This window comes from Paroedura picta, chromosome 7 (genome assembly GCF_049243985.1).
Source record: "Paroedura picta isolate Pp20150507F chromosome 7, Ppicta_v3.0, whole genome shotgun sequence".
NCBI classification, from domain to species: domain Eukaryota; kingdom Metazoa; phylum Chordata; class Lepidosauria; order Squamata; family Gekkonidae; genus Paroedura; species Paroedura picta.
The window spans coordinates 70,633,014-70,649,673 of record NC_135375.1 but is presented as its reverse complement, the minus strand read 5'-3'; the positions used below and the strand labels follow the sequence as shown (position 1 = coordinate 70,649,673).

At 42.5% G+C, this 16,660-nt stretch overlaps 1 protein-coding gene and 1 long non-coding RNA gene across 3 annotated transcripts in view; one reads left to right on the top strand and one right to left on the bottom strand.

Moving 5' to 3' along the window:
- LOC143841085 (uncharacterized) overlaps nucleotides 1-10,631 on the bottom strand; it is a 12,346-nt gene extending 1,715 nt beyond the window's left edge. For both annotated transcript variants that reach the window (XR_013232554.1, XR_013232553.1), the window contains exons 1-2: nucleotides 10,203-10,631; nucleotides 5,964-6,077 (exon numbers count right to left, since the gene is read on the bottom strand). This is a non-coding gene — a long non-coding RNA (uncharacterized LOC143841085). The remainder of the gene's footprint in view (nucleotides 1-5,963; nucleotides 6,078-10,202) is intronic.
- C7H9orf85 (chromosome 7 C9orf85 homolog) overlaps nucleotides 1-16,660 on the top strand; it is a 37,521-nt gene that overhangs the window by 10,680 nt on the left and 10,181 nt on the right. Inside the window, exon 2 of the mRNA XM_077344807.1 lies at nucleotides 15,411-15,517. Within this exon, the coding sequence (XP_077200922.1) occupies nucleotides 15,411-15,517 (107 nt within the window). The remainder of the gene's footprint in view (nucleotides 1-15,410; nucleotides 15,518-16,660) is intronic.

Sequence of the window (16,660 nt, the reverse complement as noted above, 5' to 3'; positions counted from 1 at the left end):
AATCACATGATTACCCCCCAGGGTCTCTATTGCTGAGGCTTTTAGGGATGTTATGTGTGTATTCCATGACAGGGTCTCAGCAAATGTAATTATTAAGTACTTGACTGATTTACATTGCTCGACTCAGGTGCTCCAAATTAATATTTTTGGTTTTCTTCTAAAGACGATGACTTTTGTTTTGTTGGTAGTTAATGGTTGGAGCTTCCTCCCTGCAGCAATCACCCTGTCTCTCTAGCAGCCTACTTAGTCCCACTGGCAGCTCAGTAGCAGATCACTAGAGCAGGGGTAGTCAACCTGTGGTCCTCCAGATGTCCATGGACTACAATTCCCATGAGCCCCTGCCAGGGGCTCATGGGAATTGTAGTCCATGGACATCTGGAGGACCACAGGTCGACTACCCCTGCACTAGAGGACATGCAAACCGAAGGACCTATGGCTGATGGCTAATAATCTGAAAAGTACTGAACAGGAAAGTAGGCCCAGGGATGGTTGTATAGTTTTAGACCATGAAGGGGAATTAGATAAAATACTGGAGGACATTTGACAACTAAAGTTGCTTTCCTGGAACCTGGGTAGCTGGCGAAACAAATTTTACGATTCAGATTTCCCAGAATTCCTGAGTGATTTCCATTCCTTATTTTTACAGGAGACTTGGGTGAGGGAACCATATACACTGTCCCTGAGTGGTTGCCTGCCTTATACCATGCCAGTGGCAAAGAGTAGTTCCAAACGCTTTGGTAGTGTAGGACTGGATCTCCTAATATCAGTGGATCTTCACGTGGAGGTGGTTAAGGGCCACTGTTTGCTAACGTGTATATTCCACCCAGGTTGGTGAACCAGGGGACTGGCAGTTTATGGGACCAGTTGTACCAGATTCTTGAATCTTTAATTTATCAGTTTCTGGGTGCCCAGTTTATATTGGGAGGGGATTTTAATGCAAGGATTGAGTCTTGTGGGCATTCTGATCAAGTGAGGCTTAGCAACCAGATAGCATCACATGCTAATCTTTTAGATCGTTCCTCACAAGATGAAATAAGGCTGGTCTAAGATTCCTAGACTTACTTTCTATTTTCAATCTGTACATTCTGCTTGGCAATGAACTCGATAATTCTAGAGGCTGCTTTATCCATCCAGCTGCTCATCGAGCTAGTACTATTGATTATATCGCCTTCTCTCCTGAGGTGTTGGATAATACATTTATTAATCAACGTGCTTTAAAGCAAATTCTTAAATTTAATAATGATTTTTTTTTCAACCCAAGAATGCCGAGCCTGGCAGATGATGGTCTTTCCAAACACAGGAAAACCAAACGGTCTGAGCAAATGCACATCATAATGAAATAAATAAATCTTTACTTTTCCTGCCTTTCCCAGTAGTTCAGAAATTTCATTTGGAAATGAATTCATAACTTAGTTTCAGATACTAGAAATCAGTGGCCATGAGTATTGTCTTTGCATAATGGATTGCACAAAGTATTAGCACCCGAAGCATTTGGAGGTAGTTATAGGCTTGATGGGACACTAAAGCTGGGATTTCCCATATATGGTGGACTGACTGTTACTGCTAGTTTATTTACACTGCAATCCTAAACAGAGTTAACTGAACTAAACCCATTGCTTTCCAGTGGATTTAAAGGATATAACTGTTTAAGATTTTACTGTTTATGATTTAAGAAGTAAGGATTAATACAACTTGTGTTTCTGCTGAGGTGAAGAAAAAATGCAAAATCTGGTAATCTGCTTTTTTCAGAATCTCGGAAATTTCTTTTAATGCAAGTTAACTAGCTCTGGACTACAAGCATAGAATGTACAGACAATCTGCTGACTTCTTGAAAGGAGGCGAATTGACTGCAATAGATTTTCAATGCCTGGGGCAAGATTTCAGGCCCTTGTGAAGCTTTTTGCTCCTCTGGATGACTGGCAAAGCCAGAATACATTATGCAGCATAGTGAAAATTGCAAACTAAATGAAGCCAACACAGGAATATATGCAAATTTGCGTAAACGTATGTGGGATGCAGAGTTTAGCTGTGCTTGGAGAAAACTTCCAGTTGCTTACATGCAGAATTCTAATAGTTTTTAAATTGTGCAAAGCACACAGTTCTGCCCATACGTTTTTAGAGCCACTGCATTTGCAAATATTTGGACATAAAAGAACATTACACATGAAGTTAAGGTTTGCGCAGGATTATGTTTAGCCTGAGGAAACAGAGTATTGCCATGGTTGCTTAGATACTGATATGTTCTAATTCCAGAAGGCAGATGAAAGAATTTTTTTTTAAATCCATGTTTAAATATTCATAAAAGGTAGCTCATCATGAACACATACTTGAGCTATTAATGCTATGTGTTTATTCTCTTGTTGAAACCAACCCATATTGGAGTTGCTTTTGCTTTTTAGGTCCACTGAATGAAAAAGAGAAGTGGGCATAAGCAGAACAGAGAAGATTGTCTTTACTCTTGGTTTTGTATGTTAGTGCTAACAGAACAGATGTGACAAAATGTCCAGCATACAGATAACTGATGTGGTTCATCTTGGATGACTGAGACACTTGCTTCTCATGGCTCTACTTTTCATCTTCTTGTGCTGTGTAGTATAAATGGTTTAAGCTAGCTGGCATGTCTGCTGCTTGATGATGGCCTTATGCAGATATGCCCTTCCATAATGTGTTTTTTCTTCCCCACCTTTATTCTATTCTAAAGAACAAGTAGCTGGCAAGTAGCTTGTTTATCTGAAACTGCCCCAGCCATCTTTTCTATTGAGAAAAATGATCTGTCTTCATTTAAGACTTTGTGGTGAAGCTTACTCAGCAGCCTAACATAAATTACATTTCTTTTTGGAAATATAGCTTTTATATTCCAGGTGATGCATAGATTCTGAAAACCTAACATAATCTAGAGAATCCCAATCTTTCTTTAGTCCTAAATTAAACTTTATCCAGTGTACTTTGTGTGACTAACCTTGCAGAGGCAGAAAACATGCCACAAACTTTTAAAGGTAAAGGTAAAGGTATCCCCTGTGCAAGCACCAAGTCATGTTTGACCCTTGGGGTGACGCCCTCTAGCGTTTTCATGGCAGACTCAATACGGGGTGGTTTGCCAGTGCCTTCCCCAGTCATTACCGTTTACCCCCCAGCAAGCTGGGTACTCATTTTACCGACCTCGGAAGGATGGAAGGCTGAGTCAACCTTGAGCCGGCTGCTGGGATTGAACTCCCAGCCTCATGGACAGAGCTTTCAGACTGCTGCCTTACCACTCTGCGCCACAAGAGGCTCTTGCCACAAACTTTTGGGGACATTCTAATTTTTTTAACAGCTTTTTGTTTGAAGAATTAGTATTTATTTCTCTTTCCAGAACAGTAGCATTCAGTGATTCTAATTCCACACTTAGTTGTCTATAAGTATTAACTACAGCTTTTTCCAATTGTTGTATGAAGTATATATTTTCGTACTTTTAAATTATTCAGTGATTTTTAAATCATACGTTTCCCTGTTTATCATTCCATATGTTATCACAAGGAAATACATTTACGTCAATACTTTATTTTTTATTGTGCCCCTCTGGATGTGTACACATTGGAATGTCTGTTTACTTACCTGCAAAAGAAGAGCTTGGCTTGTGGCAAAAAGGAAACATTTATCCCAACCCTTCAGTGCATGGAGACCTGAGGCAGCTAAGGATAGCCCAGGCTGGCATGATGTTGTAAGATCTTGGAAGCTAAGCAAGGTTGGTCCTGGCTAGTATTTGTATGGGAGACCTCCAAGGAAGTCCAGGGTTGCTGTGCAGAAGCAGACAGTGGCAGACTACCTCTGAATATCTCTTGCCTGTCATAAGTTGACTGTGACTTGATGCAGTTTCTACTACCACCAAGGTGGGGCTCCACAGGTTTTGTAGCTGTGTACCCTTTCCAATTTGTTTCCTTTTATAGGATAGCCCCATAAAGTCATAAAAGAGTCAACTGGTTGAATCACTTTTTGTCTTATTCTTCTGTCCCTCGGTTTTCAGGGTACCTTTAGCCCGTGTGATTTAAGAAGCTATGCATACTGTTTTACATAAAATAAATGCTAGTCAACTATGAAGTAAATATACAAATGTCATTCAAAATTTAGCTTCTGCAGAAACAAAACTGGCGTGGGAAGTATATATCAAGCAGGAAATGAATATCAAGGTTTTGTTTCATAATCCAAGTTTTGGATAATGACTCTTGAGCCTTATCATAGATATGTTCCTGTTTGACAAGCTACCAATGCTGAATGATATTGAAGTATCCCTTGCAAAAGAGTGTTCACAGCTACATACATGAAGCACTCCTGTTTGTGACTTCTTGCATTCCGAGTACATAAAAGCATTATTGAGCGTGCCTTTGTTATTGGACAGGAAGAGACATTTCCCTTTCCAATTGGAATGTCATAGTACTTCCATGGAATAGTAAAGTATTTGGAAGGAGCCGTTGGCAGTGTTGTTTCTTTACAGAAGATTGCTTAGCAACACTGAGTTTCCTTTCAAGTCTTGCCTCTTGAAGTTTGCTTGGTACCTCCTGAAACTGTTAACATGGTTAATGAAACCAGAGTGCTTCCAAGAATACAGAAGACTTTATATCTTCTATTGTTTTGTGTGTGCACGTGCATTCATGCATACTAATCAATACAAAACAGAAGTGTGAGGAAGAACAAGTAAACACTATGTTTTGTGAGTGAATATTTCAATCTGAGGTTAATGAGCTGTTTTAACCATGCTTGTTTATCCTGTCAGCCTTCTTGGTACAAACTAAGGAATGGGTGGTATTCATTTGCATGTATCTTATCTTTAACCGCTCCTGCGGAGCGGATTAAATAAAGCCCTAAGGGCTATTGGGGAGGAGTTAGGGCGGGCTCTGTCTGTGATAAAAACTCGCCGGGGCGAATGCCAATCTAGGGCCAAGCGGCCCATGGGGAGGTGCCCGCTTGGCCCAGCCTTGCCCGTCAGGAGACTCCTTCCCATTGCCCTCGGGAAAGGAGCAGAAACGCCGCGTCGAAGACACGGCGTCCCTGCTCCTTTCCCGCCACCCCCCAACACCTCACTACTACCTAACTAACCCCCCTCCATCCCCAGGCCCCTTCCCGCCTCGCGTCCCCTGCCCAGGACACAAACACCCCCCGGCACACAGCCGCTGCCCTCCTCAGAACCCTTCCCACACCGCCGGCACTTTCCGCAAGACGCACACACACTCACTCAAACACACACGCCACCACCCACCTGCCGCCAGCTAACCCCCCACCCTCCCCAGACCCCTTTCCAACACGCAGCCACTTCCCGCAACACCGACAACTACTCCAACACACAGTACACCACCCACCCGCCGCCAGCTAACCCCCCACCCTCCACCCAACCCTTCATCACCCGCCCCAACAACCACTCGCAGCCTCTCCCTCAGCTCCCGTTCCCGCGCTTCCCAACCCCAGCCCAACTCATGCTTCCCACAGCCAATATCTGCTCCCCACGGCTGATCCACGCTCCCCGCCACTGCACTGACCTTCCGCCGGTCCTCCTGCTCCCTGCCCCTCTCTTCCCGCTGCCGCCAGCCGCTGTGCCCTGCGCGGCGGCCGCCATGCCGGAACACACAACCACGCATGCGCCGACTCACGCGCATGCCTGGTTGCTCACACCGACGCCCCAACGTGGCCCCGCCGCCCCCCCTACACGGCGCATGCCCAGACTATCTAGGATCTGTGCTTCCCGTCGCCTGCGCCGCCACCCACGCCAAGCTGCGCCACCACCCCTTCCAAGCCGCGCCTTCCTCCAGCCACTGCAAGTACGATAGGAGGACCGCGCCTAATGCCTAAACTCTGCCCGTTTTTACAAATGGGCTTTTTTACTAGTAATATGCATAATACTAAAATAGTGGATTTTTCAAAATAAAGGTTTACTGGGTTCTGTGGCAAATATTTTCAACAATATAATACTGTCAGGATTGCAGCCTACTCACCCTTTAGATTTTATCCATTGTGGCTATTTGCTTTATTTAGCTGCAAGATTTTCAAGAGTGAGTCAAAAGTTGTCCTACATAAAACTTGCTTCTTGATTTGTCTGGCTTTTTCAGCTGAAATAGGTCAAAAGAAACAATTCATCAGTTAAAAGCTAGCTGTGACTTAAAAAAATGTCTTGATCTGACCTTGAAAAAAACAAAGTTTTATTCTATAGAAGTGTGCATATGCATAAATCCTTGTACTTAATGTTGTTGGTCATAATGGTGCCACTGGACTCAAATTTTGTTCTGCTTCAGGTCAATATGGCTACCCACCTGAATCTGCCTTTAAAAACACAACAACCCCCAGTTACTTCAAGGAGAAGGAAAAGCAGGATGGGAAAAGATCCTGTACTCTGCAACCAGATACCTCCCTTCTCAAGGCAAGGGACCACAAAGTAGGGCTTGAGATGATCGATATTGTGCCTGGTCAGGACTGTACCGCTGCAGACAGTATAAGGTTGTTCAAGGTTGTATAAGGCTTTATAGGTCAAAAACAGTAGCTTGAATTGAAACTGGAAATAAACAGCCAGCACCTGAAGATCTTTAACCGCTACTCTGCTATATTATCTACAACCCACAAGAGTTTGTAGTCCCTGTTTTATTCTGGGATAACTGGAGGGAGAAACCATCTTCAAGAGTACATTACATCGAACCTGGAAATAACAAGGACGTGCTTCCTGAGGATGGGCTTCAACTTAATGAATCAATTGGTTAAAGGTACTACACAGATGGCATCTGAACTGTTGATCTGGGTTTAACATCCCTCTACCAGTTGCATACTTGTTCCTTCAGTGGGAGGAGAACCGTATTCAAAGACGGTTGTGTCCTAGATTATGAATAGCACCAATAAATAGTATTTCAGTCACCCTTTGAAATGGAGTATAGGCAGCCATGGAACTGAGCAAGTTAATGCACAGAAATAAGACACAAAATTTGGCTAGTGGCTAGGCTACCCAGATTAGATAGTTCTACTTTTTCAGAGGTAATCAGTGTATTCCAGTGGCCATCAAGACCTTCAAGGCCAAATTTTTATCTCAAAATTTGTTTGGTATCCCTGTTTGGACCGAGACCTTCAATAGTAATATTGAAGTTGTCCAAGCTATTGTAACCCGCCGCGAGCCATTTGGGAGTGGCGGGAAATAAATCGAAATAATAATAATAATAATAATAATAATATTTTCTTTCACCAAATTCTGGAAGCCCCTAAATGTATTTCTTATTTGTCCATTTGTGCTGAATTGGGTCAAAATCTGGCTCATGTTGCTTAAATAATGGTTGAAATATATTTTAGATCTGAGCCAGGTAGCTTACTATCCCAACTAATAAGTTATCAATATATATCTACCTGGTCCTTAGTAATTAAATATAAACTCAATCAAATTGGATTTCTTTGGATTCTATGTTACATCTTGATGAACTCTCTATTTTTAGCTCTGTTAAACAGAGACTGTTAGACTTCCAAGTACCACACACTTTTTCCACTTCAGCTTGCAGTTTGTTCTGCTTCTAGAATTGGACAGCAATCTCAATTCGGAAAAATGGCTAATTACTTTTGTACATTAGATTCTATTCTAAGGTTCTATTTGGAAGGTACCACCATCTCTCTGCATGAAAAGCTTTGTCCCTGTGGTGTGGGCTTGCCCGATATAATACAGCATATAATTTTAGAATGTATCCAAGTATCTCACTGGAAATTTTTCTTAGCCATTCTGCAGAACAGGAATAATGTAAACAAAGAGATTTGTGTGTCAGCTTCTATTAAATGAGTGTGACCCTGATATAATAGAGGTGGTTGCCAAATTGCGTTAAGGCTTATTTAAAATTGTTTCCTTAATATTGTTGATTTGTTACTTTATACCGCTTGATGTTGTGAATTTATATCGATCTTGTGATTGATAACTGAAATCCTATAGGTTTATTGGCCCCTACTGATAAAAAGCAGGGTATTGATCTGCTTAATATGCAACATGTGGTTGCAGAAAAACTATTGTATAATTTTGGGATGTCAGGCACTTCTCAGAAAGCTGATGGTTCCTAAATTTGATTAATTCTTTTAAAGTACATTTTGTTCATGAAAGTGTACATAAAACAAGCATGTAAGCAAGTATTGCAGGTGTTATACAAGAGAGAATTAGGTGACTTTTTTCTGTACTGTATTCCAAATTTCCTTAGATTGTGCTTTTGAAATTAGTGGAGTATTTGTTTAAGAATCTTATAACTCTTATAATTATATTCTGGCAACTTGATTTTTAAGCCAGCGGCATCCCTTTTGTTCTAGTAATGATTGCTACTGTGCACTAATCCAGCTAATCTGCTTCACTCAACAAGTCTGGAATTCTTAGCTTTTGAACTGGTGCCATTCATTCATATATATTGTTTTTAAAAAAACAGGAGTTTCTCCTCTGATATCTGAATAATTTTAGCCAGGAGCAAAAAATTTCTTCTTCTTCCTGTCTCCTTCAGTGGAACAAGCTCCGTCTCCAGTTTTCTTCCTGCATCAAACAGTGAGAACAGCTAGCCTGAGGACTCCTATTCCCTCAACTTAATTCTCTATCAGCTCTTTATCCTTTTTCATATATCTTCTACCTATTTATCACACTCTCCTTCCTGCCCCCTCCTTTAGCTCCTGACTATCTATCCTGTCTATCTCACTCTTCTTCCTGCCCCCTCCCCTCCTTCAGGTCCTAACAGCTAGCATCCTCTCAGGGGGAAAAGTACATTGATCTTAACACCAGCCCTTTGGTGTTGGCCATTTTAACTGTGCCAAATTTTGGGCTGTATCAAACGGAGTATCGTGTCCAGATCATGAGAGGTGATGGTACCACTTTACTCTGCTCTGGTTTGGTCTAACTTGGAGTATTGTGTTCAGTTTGGGGCACCACAGTTGAAGAGAGATTTAGACAAACTGGAACATATCCAGAGGAGGGCAGCAAAGATGGTGAGGGGTTTGGAGACCAAGACATATGAACCATGTTTGTAAGACCTTGGTTTGTTTAGCCTGAAGAGGAGCTGACTGAGACAGGATTTGATAACCCTCTTCAAGTATTTAAAAGGCTGCCATATAGAGGATGGAGCAGAGTTGTTCTCTCTTGCCCTGGAGGGACGGACCAGAACCAATGGGATGAAATTAATTCAAAAGAAATTCCATCTAAACATCAGGAAGGAGTTCCTGACAGAGCAGCTTCTCAGTGGAACAGGCTTCCTTGGTAGGTGGTGGGTTCTCCATCTTTGGAAATTTTTAAACAGAGGCTGGATAGCCATCTGACAGAGAGGCTGATTCTGTGAAAGCTTAAGGGAGTGGCAGGTTACAGTGAATGAGAGATAGGGATGTGAATGTCCTGCATAGTGCAGGGAGTTGGACTAGATGACCCATTCATCCCTTTCAACTATTCTATGATTCTAAGAGCGATACCCACAAGTTGAAAAGTTGAAAAGAGTGATGGATTTCTCTTAGAAGCTGATTGCAAGGTGCTCATTTTGACTGAGGGATAGAGGCAGTGGGCTGGCTGGCACTACCCCTAAACAGACAGCATTGCCTGGTGAAGAAAGAGTGCCCATGAGCATGCTAAGTGAAGTGCTGTGCTGATGGTGGGAGCCAGGAGCAAAGAGTGCCAGTGGGCACATCTCTAGGGTCATCCCTGACTGATGAGTGCACAGAGTAAACTACAGAGCCAAAAAAAGTCTGCTCCCCCCAAAAATGGATGGCAGATACACCAGCATCCAAGGCTCAGTTTTCAAGGCCGAAGCCTCCTAACACATCAACACAGAGTGGCTCAGGGCTTTCTCAAGCCAAGCAGTCATTGTAGCATTGACAGATACCAGCAACCCTGAGGTCCAGACTGGTAGTATAAGTTGCCTACAGGCCATTTAATTTGCTACCAGCATATTTTCCCCTTCCTAAAGCAGACTATGAAGGAAAGATCTTCCAGTTAATTACCAAAGGGAATCTATGGGCCCTGTCAGGCCCCAGTCAAGCCACTCCTCATCCCTAGATATGAGGGACAAAGAAACCGGAAGCAGGGTAAAGGGAGCTCTCAGCTTTTGAACTGGTGCCATTCATATGTGTTTAATTTAAGAAAAGAGGAGTTGGTGTTATACCTCTACAAAATATTCTTCATTGATTTGTCTCCCCTATAATATTGAATTAATTATATGCATAACTCCCCCCCCCCTGTCAAATTGCTAGATTATACTTACAACGATGATCCTGAGTCCTGTTTGCAGGCTTCAATGCTACCTCTGATTCGTTATGCTGGGGTGGGGGGAAAGCATGTTATTTTACTGTAAGTAACTTGGGTGTGGTTCTTCTCGTTTTGTGCTCTCTCTCCCCCCTCCGTCCCCTGCTTCCTTCCTGGTGCTGTGGCCCTGGTTCTTCTGTAGCGTTAAATTTTATAAGAGTGTAAGAGAATTGTTCATACAAACATACTTTTCTTAGTAATTTTCACTGCTGTAGATACTGTGGTTGAAAAGCCAAGCAAGACTCATCTGTGGAAAGAAAGATGGGAGCATGAGGTATAAATGTTTGCATTCAGTCAGCAGATTGAATTCCATTGGCAGATTGGGAGCTGTAGCAGTGGACATATCTAAGAGAGCTATAGTTCTTAATAAGCTTGTAATCGCTCATAGTGTAAGACTATTAAATTACTTAGTTATTTTAAATGTGCTTTAAGAACACTGAGGCGTCATAATTATCATATCTGGGAGCCAAAAGTGTGGGTGCAAGGAATTGTCACCGTAATATGCTCTGTTTATTTGAAAAGTGAGAAGTTATTCACATCACAGAAGGAGGTGATTTCTAACTTCAGTTGTTCTCTACTGTTATAAATGTACAAGCTTTGCTAGCTTATCTGTTGGTACAACTGTTGATTCTATTCTTCAGACTCTTTGGCTGGCAAGAAGTGTGAAAGAGATTCTAAATGGAGGGTAGTAAAAACTGGGTATATTCTACCATTCCTAGTAGATAAGTTTGGAGTTCTTCTCCAATGGAAGAGGCACTGGGCTTAGCTTAGGAGAATGATAGGATGCAACTCCCTCTATTTTAGGAGTTGCTATAGGAGGCTTGAAGACTAAATAGTAAGAAAGAGTAAGCATCTTCCTGAAGGGAAGTTGGGGCAGTAGGATGAATGAGACATAGAATCATAGAGTTGGAATATATCCCCAGGGTCATCTAGTCCAGTGGTCCCCAACCTTTTTATCACTGGAGACCAGTCAACGCTTGACAATTTTACTGAGGCCCGGGGGGGGGGGGTAGTCTTTTGCTGAGGGACGTTGCTGCCGCCTGAGCCCCTGCTCCACTTGCTTTCCCGCTGGCACCCTGACTTCCTGCCGCCCGCTGGGGGGGAGCGCTGCCAGTAGCAGCTGCTCAGTGCCACTCCAAGGGGGAGCCCCAGCCATGGCGGCCGCTGGAGAGCACCAGAGGTAAGCCAGCGTCAGAGTGGCAGGGCAGCCCCCGAGGCAGCAGCCAGGGAGAAGGACGAGGAGGAGCCACGGCCCAGTACTGACTGATCCACGGACCGGTCCCAGGTCCCCGGACCAGGGGTTGGGGACCACTGATCTAGTCCAATCCCCTTCAGAATGTAGGAAATTCACAACTACCTTCCCACCTATGCCCAGATTATGCCCCCCAAAAAACAGAATCCATGGCCAGTCTGACAAGAAAGGGCCGCAGGAGCCAAGGATGGACACAATCCCTTCTGCCCAACCCCTTACAATCTGTCTACATTCACAGAATCAGAATTTCTGTGAAGTGGCTATCTAGCCTCTGTTTAAAAACTTCCAAGGAAGGAGAATCCACCACCTCCTGAGGAAGCCTATTCGAATGAGAAAGTGCTCTGTCAGGAACGTTTTTAGGATGTTTCACTGAAAATACTTTCAAAATAATTTCATCCCATTGGTCCGACCATCCAGGGCAATAAAACAACTCTGCTCCATCCTCTATGTGACAGCCCTTCAAGTTCTCGAAGATGTCTATCATATCACTCTTAGTCATCTTCTCTCCCAGCTAAACAAAGCTCTCAACCTTTTCTAATATGTCTTGGTCTTCAAACTCCTCACCATTTTTGTTGCCCTTCTCTGAATTTGCTCCAATTTCTCTCCATCTTTCTTCAAAAGTGGTGCCCCAAACTGAACACTGTATTCTAGGGGAGGTCTAACCAGATATCATCACCTCATGTGACCTGGACCTATTTTGATAAAGCCCAAAATCCCATATGCCTTTTTAGCCACTGAGTCACACTACTGACTCATTTTCAATGTATGGTTTGCTAAGACCCCCTAGTTCCTTTTTAAAGAAACTAGGTGTTTATGGACTACCCCTACCCCTAGGCTGCAACTGCCATCCCTCATGTTTGCCACACGGAGCACGATTTCCCTCACAAGAGAAGATTGAGGAGAAGTAGGAGCTCATCTCTCCACCTGTTACAATTCTACTTTCTTGTCCCCATAATCTTTTGAAAGCAGTTTATGGAGCCACCCTGGCTTCTTTAGGCTCCTCCCATTTTTCCTTCTCAAGGAAATTGTTGTGATTGTGCCTTCAGTATTTCATTTTTTAAAAACTTCCGTCCCTCTTGAACTCCCATCTCCTTAATTTTTTTCTGACCATTAAATTATGCCCAGCATAACTTTAAGCTTGTTAAAATTTGCTTTCCTGAAGCTATGTCTGACTATGTAGTTTTTCTCTTCCCCCAAATTGTAAATTTCCAAAATCACGTGGTCACTACTATCAAGCGTGCCCACTACTTTCACCTCTTCAACCAGTTCCTCCCTACTGGTGAGAATCAAGTCTAACATTGGGGACTCCCTAGTTGCCCACTCTACCTTCTGAGAAATGAAGTCGTTAACAAGACAATTCAATAATTTATTGGACTTCTCAGTTTTAGCAGAATTGGACTTCCAACAGATATCAGGGTAATCGAAATCACCCATGACCACTGTGTCCTGCCTTTTTGAGAACTTTGTAATCTGGCCTTAGGAGCATCACATCCAAGTCCTCTGCCTGGCCTGGTGGTCTGTAGCAGACACCCCCCCCCCTGGTAATACCACTGTTATTTCCAGCTCCTTTTATTTTTACCCAAAGACTTTCAACTGAACTTCTATGCTCAGATACATGTACTTCAAGTATATACATTCTTAACATATACTGCTACTTCTCCCCCTTTTCTTTATTTGTCTTACCCTTTTAAATAAGTTGTACTGCTCACTCCTAATATTCCAGTTGTGAGTGTTATCCCACCAAGTTTCTGTAATGCCTATTCGGTCATAGTTTCCTTCCTCTATTAGGAGTTCTAGGTCTTCTTGCTTGTTTCCTATACTCTGTGCATTAGTGTAGAGCAGTGGTCCCCAACCTTTCTGAGGCTGGGGACTGGCAGGGCAACTGCCCCGCCTGCGTATCGCGCATGCGTGGGCCGTGCCCGCGCGCATGCGCCACGCGCGGCCAAAATCGTGCATGCAAAAGTGCAGCACATGCGGGATTTCGGCCGCACATGGCGCAAGCTTGCGGCCTGGCAAGTTTTTTACTGCAGGGGGGGCGGGGGGAGGGAGCCGCGGCCTGGCGCCATGGCCTTCCGGGCCGCGGGCCGTAGGTTGGGGACCACTGGTGTAGAGACATCGTAATCCTTCATTTGTGTCCCAGGATTTTACTTTTTCTATTTGCCTGTAAGTTAGTGGTTCCCTCCATAAGTGCCATTCCATGTAAATCTGCAGGGTTACAATCTTCAGTTATTGTTATGAAACTAGGTTATTGTTATCAAACTCCCCCTCTGGATTTAGTTTAAAGCCCTTTGCACCAGATTTGCAAGGCTCTTCGCAAACACATTTTTCCCTACACCTGTGAGGTACAAACCACCTCCTGAGAGAAGACCCTCATCACGATAGCATAAGCAATGGTCCAGAAATCCAAACCTTTCACAACAACACCAACGACATAGTCAGTCATTTATTTGCATTGTTTTTGTTTTCCTTCCTAAGTCACAGTCATTTAACAGAGATAAATGATGAAAACGCAACCTTCATTCCCCAATTCTTCACCTTTTTACCTAGAGCCACATAGGCTCCTTTTGCTCCACATTGCATTGGGCAGTATAATTTGTTCTCAGTTTTGGAACGGAGAAATGTTGCCACAGTTGGAGAGAAGGAACTGCAACAGGGGACCCTCTATGATAAAAGTACTCAATGTAGGGCCCACTAATAACGCTTTTTGGCACCCACAAAGGGTTTTTAGAAAGTAGGCAAGACTTCTAATTGGATGTACAGATTATTTTAAAAGTTGCTGTGGCCTCCTCAATGGGCAGTGGGACATCATAATTGATTTCCATAGTCAGCAGAGATTCACCAGACCTTAATTACCTCTTTATTGTTCCTTAATTAGCTCTTTATTGGATGCTGGAAAGTTCATACACACACAAAAAATCATGATAAAATCTCAAATATATTGTGAAATTACTGGATACAGCTGAGAGGCTGGAATAGATTGCTTCCCATCTCTCAGCTGTTTGTCAGGCTTCCCTTTAAAGTTTAAAAGGACTTCCCTTTAAAGTTTAAAAGGTCTGCAGAAGAAGGCCTGAATACTGGACCAGCTTCTGGGGTGAAGCTGTTCCAAGGATCAGCTGTGCTGGTGGGGATCAGAGTGCTCCTCGCTAGCTCAGAATTAGGTATACAATTCCCCCCCCCCCTCCATTTTTCCCTACTCGGATCTATAGGACCAGAAAAAATTCAGGATTTCCGAATACTGTACTGTTATTAGGATCTGTGATTTTTCAGAAATCCTGATTTTTTTTGGGGGGGGGAGTGTAACAGACTGAAACTGAAACATACTAGGCTGCCTTGGGGGGGGGAGTTGCACATTCCTACTTACTATTTGACTGCTTCTTATATTAGACAAAAGACTTGGTTTCAAGAGATCTGCATAATAATTGTAAAGAAAATAGGGAAAATCCAGACCTCATTTTCCAAAAGTGAAGGTTGCTTCTGCTGAGAGAAATGGGATGCTCACTGCACACTCTCACAGAAATTCACAGTCCTATTTCTGGGGCCACATTTGTTGGCATGGCTGACTAGAGTGATGGGGGCAAGATGGGAAAGCTGCATTCCAAATCCAGCACAGTAAAGTTATAGATGTCCACTTCCTCAAAAACAGTCCAGAGAACTGTGTAGTCAACATTATGTCCAGGAAGCTTAGCTCCTCCTTGCCCTGTAGCCTAATTAGCTTCTGGGATCATCAGTGCAGGAAGTGCTGTTAGAAGACAAAAGGCCTGGAGGTGACATGGAAGGCTTTTGGAGTGTGGCTATAATAAAGTAGTTTGTAATTAATACATCTTAAATAGTTCCTTGAATGAAAATTGAGTAATTTGTGAAATCTGCCTTTCAAACACAGCTGTATAAATGTGAACTTTTACACATTTCTTATAGAAAATGAATGCAAAACTCCATGACGGTTTGTGTCAACATTGTAAAGAGGTCTTGGAATGGCGTGTAAAATTCAACAAGTACAAGCCATTAACGAAACCTAAAAAATGGTGAGTACATTTTACTGTTTTTTAGCTGTCACCCAGTAAAATAATGTATGCAGGTTTATGGGGACAAATGCAACATTCTCTGTGCTTGATACACAGAGTGTTTTCTTGTGCCTGGTCTGTAGGCTTGTGCTTTCCAAAGTATTTTGACTAGAATATGCAATTGTGCAATGTTCTGAATTTAAATTCGTAGAATAATAGATACTGCCTTCAGTATACAATACAGTTCTTTTTGATAAAAGACTATTTGGAATGTCTGCAATTTATCCGAGCTTTACTTACAAGTTGATGGATTTCTTTCTTTCTGTGACATGTATAATAGTTTTTTCTTTGTGAGTCAATATGAAACACCCTTTTCAACGATTATGGGAAAGAAATGTAGAAAATTCTAATTGCATGCTACATGGATTTTAAAATTAAATATTCAGAAGTTGTAATATAGTACTACGTTGAACTATTGTTAAAACATGAGATAGCCAGCTGACATCAAGTTTAAGACTGCCGAAAATTCTACCCAGTATAAAATCCACCCAGTGAAAAATGCCACCCAGTATAAACAAGCCGCTCTCACAGTAAGGTTTTTAAGGGTCAGCTTTTAATACTACAATTTAAGTGTATATATTGTTTTAAGTATGTAAATTATTTTTTTATGTTTTATCTCATGACCTGCCCTGAGCCAACTGGAAATGGTGGGCTATACAAATAAATAAATAATCATAGAATAGCAGAGTTGGAAGGGACCTCCTGGGTCATCTAGTCCAACCCCCTGCACTATGCAGGACACTCACACCCCTATCGCTTATCCACTGTAACCTGCCACCCCCTTGAGCCTTCACAGAATCAGCCTCTCTATCAGATGGCTATCTAGCCTCTGTTTAAAAAAAATCATTTTGGAAACTAATACAGACAATGCCACTATTTGATCTATCTTAATAATAACTAAGGGAAGAAACAAAGCAAGTTTATTTAAAATATTTTTATCCCTCCTTTCCTTAATGCCCAGGGTAGCTTTACTGGCGATTTTGTTTACACTTGGAGTATGTGGGCCCACAGAGATCCTTTCAGATTTTAACATAAATGTTTCTAAGAAAGCAGAGCTTGTAACTGAGGAATAACATTTTGACACTTCCCCTTTCCCCCCCAAAA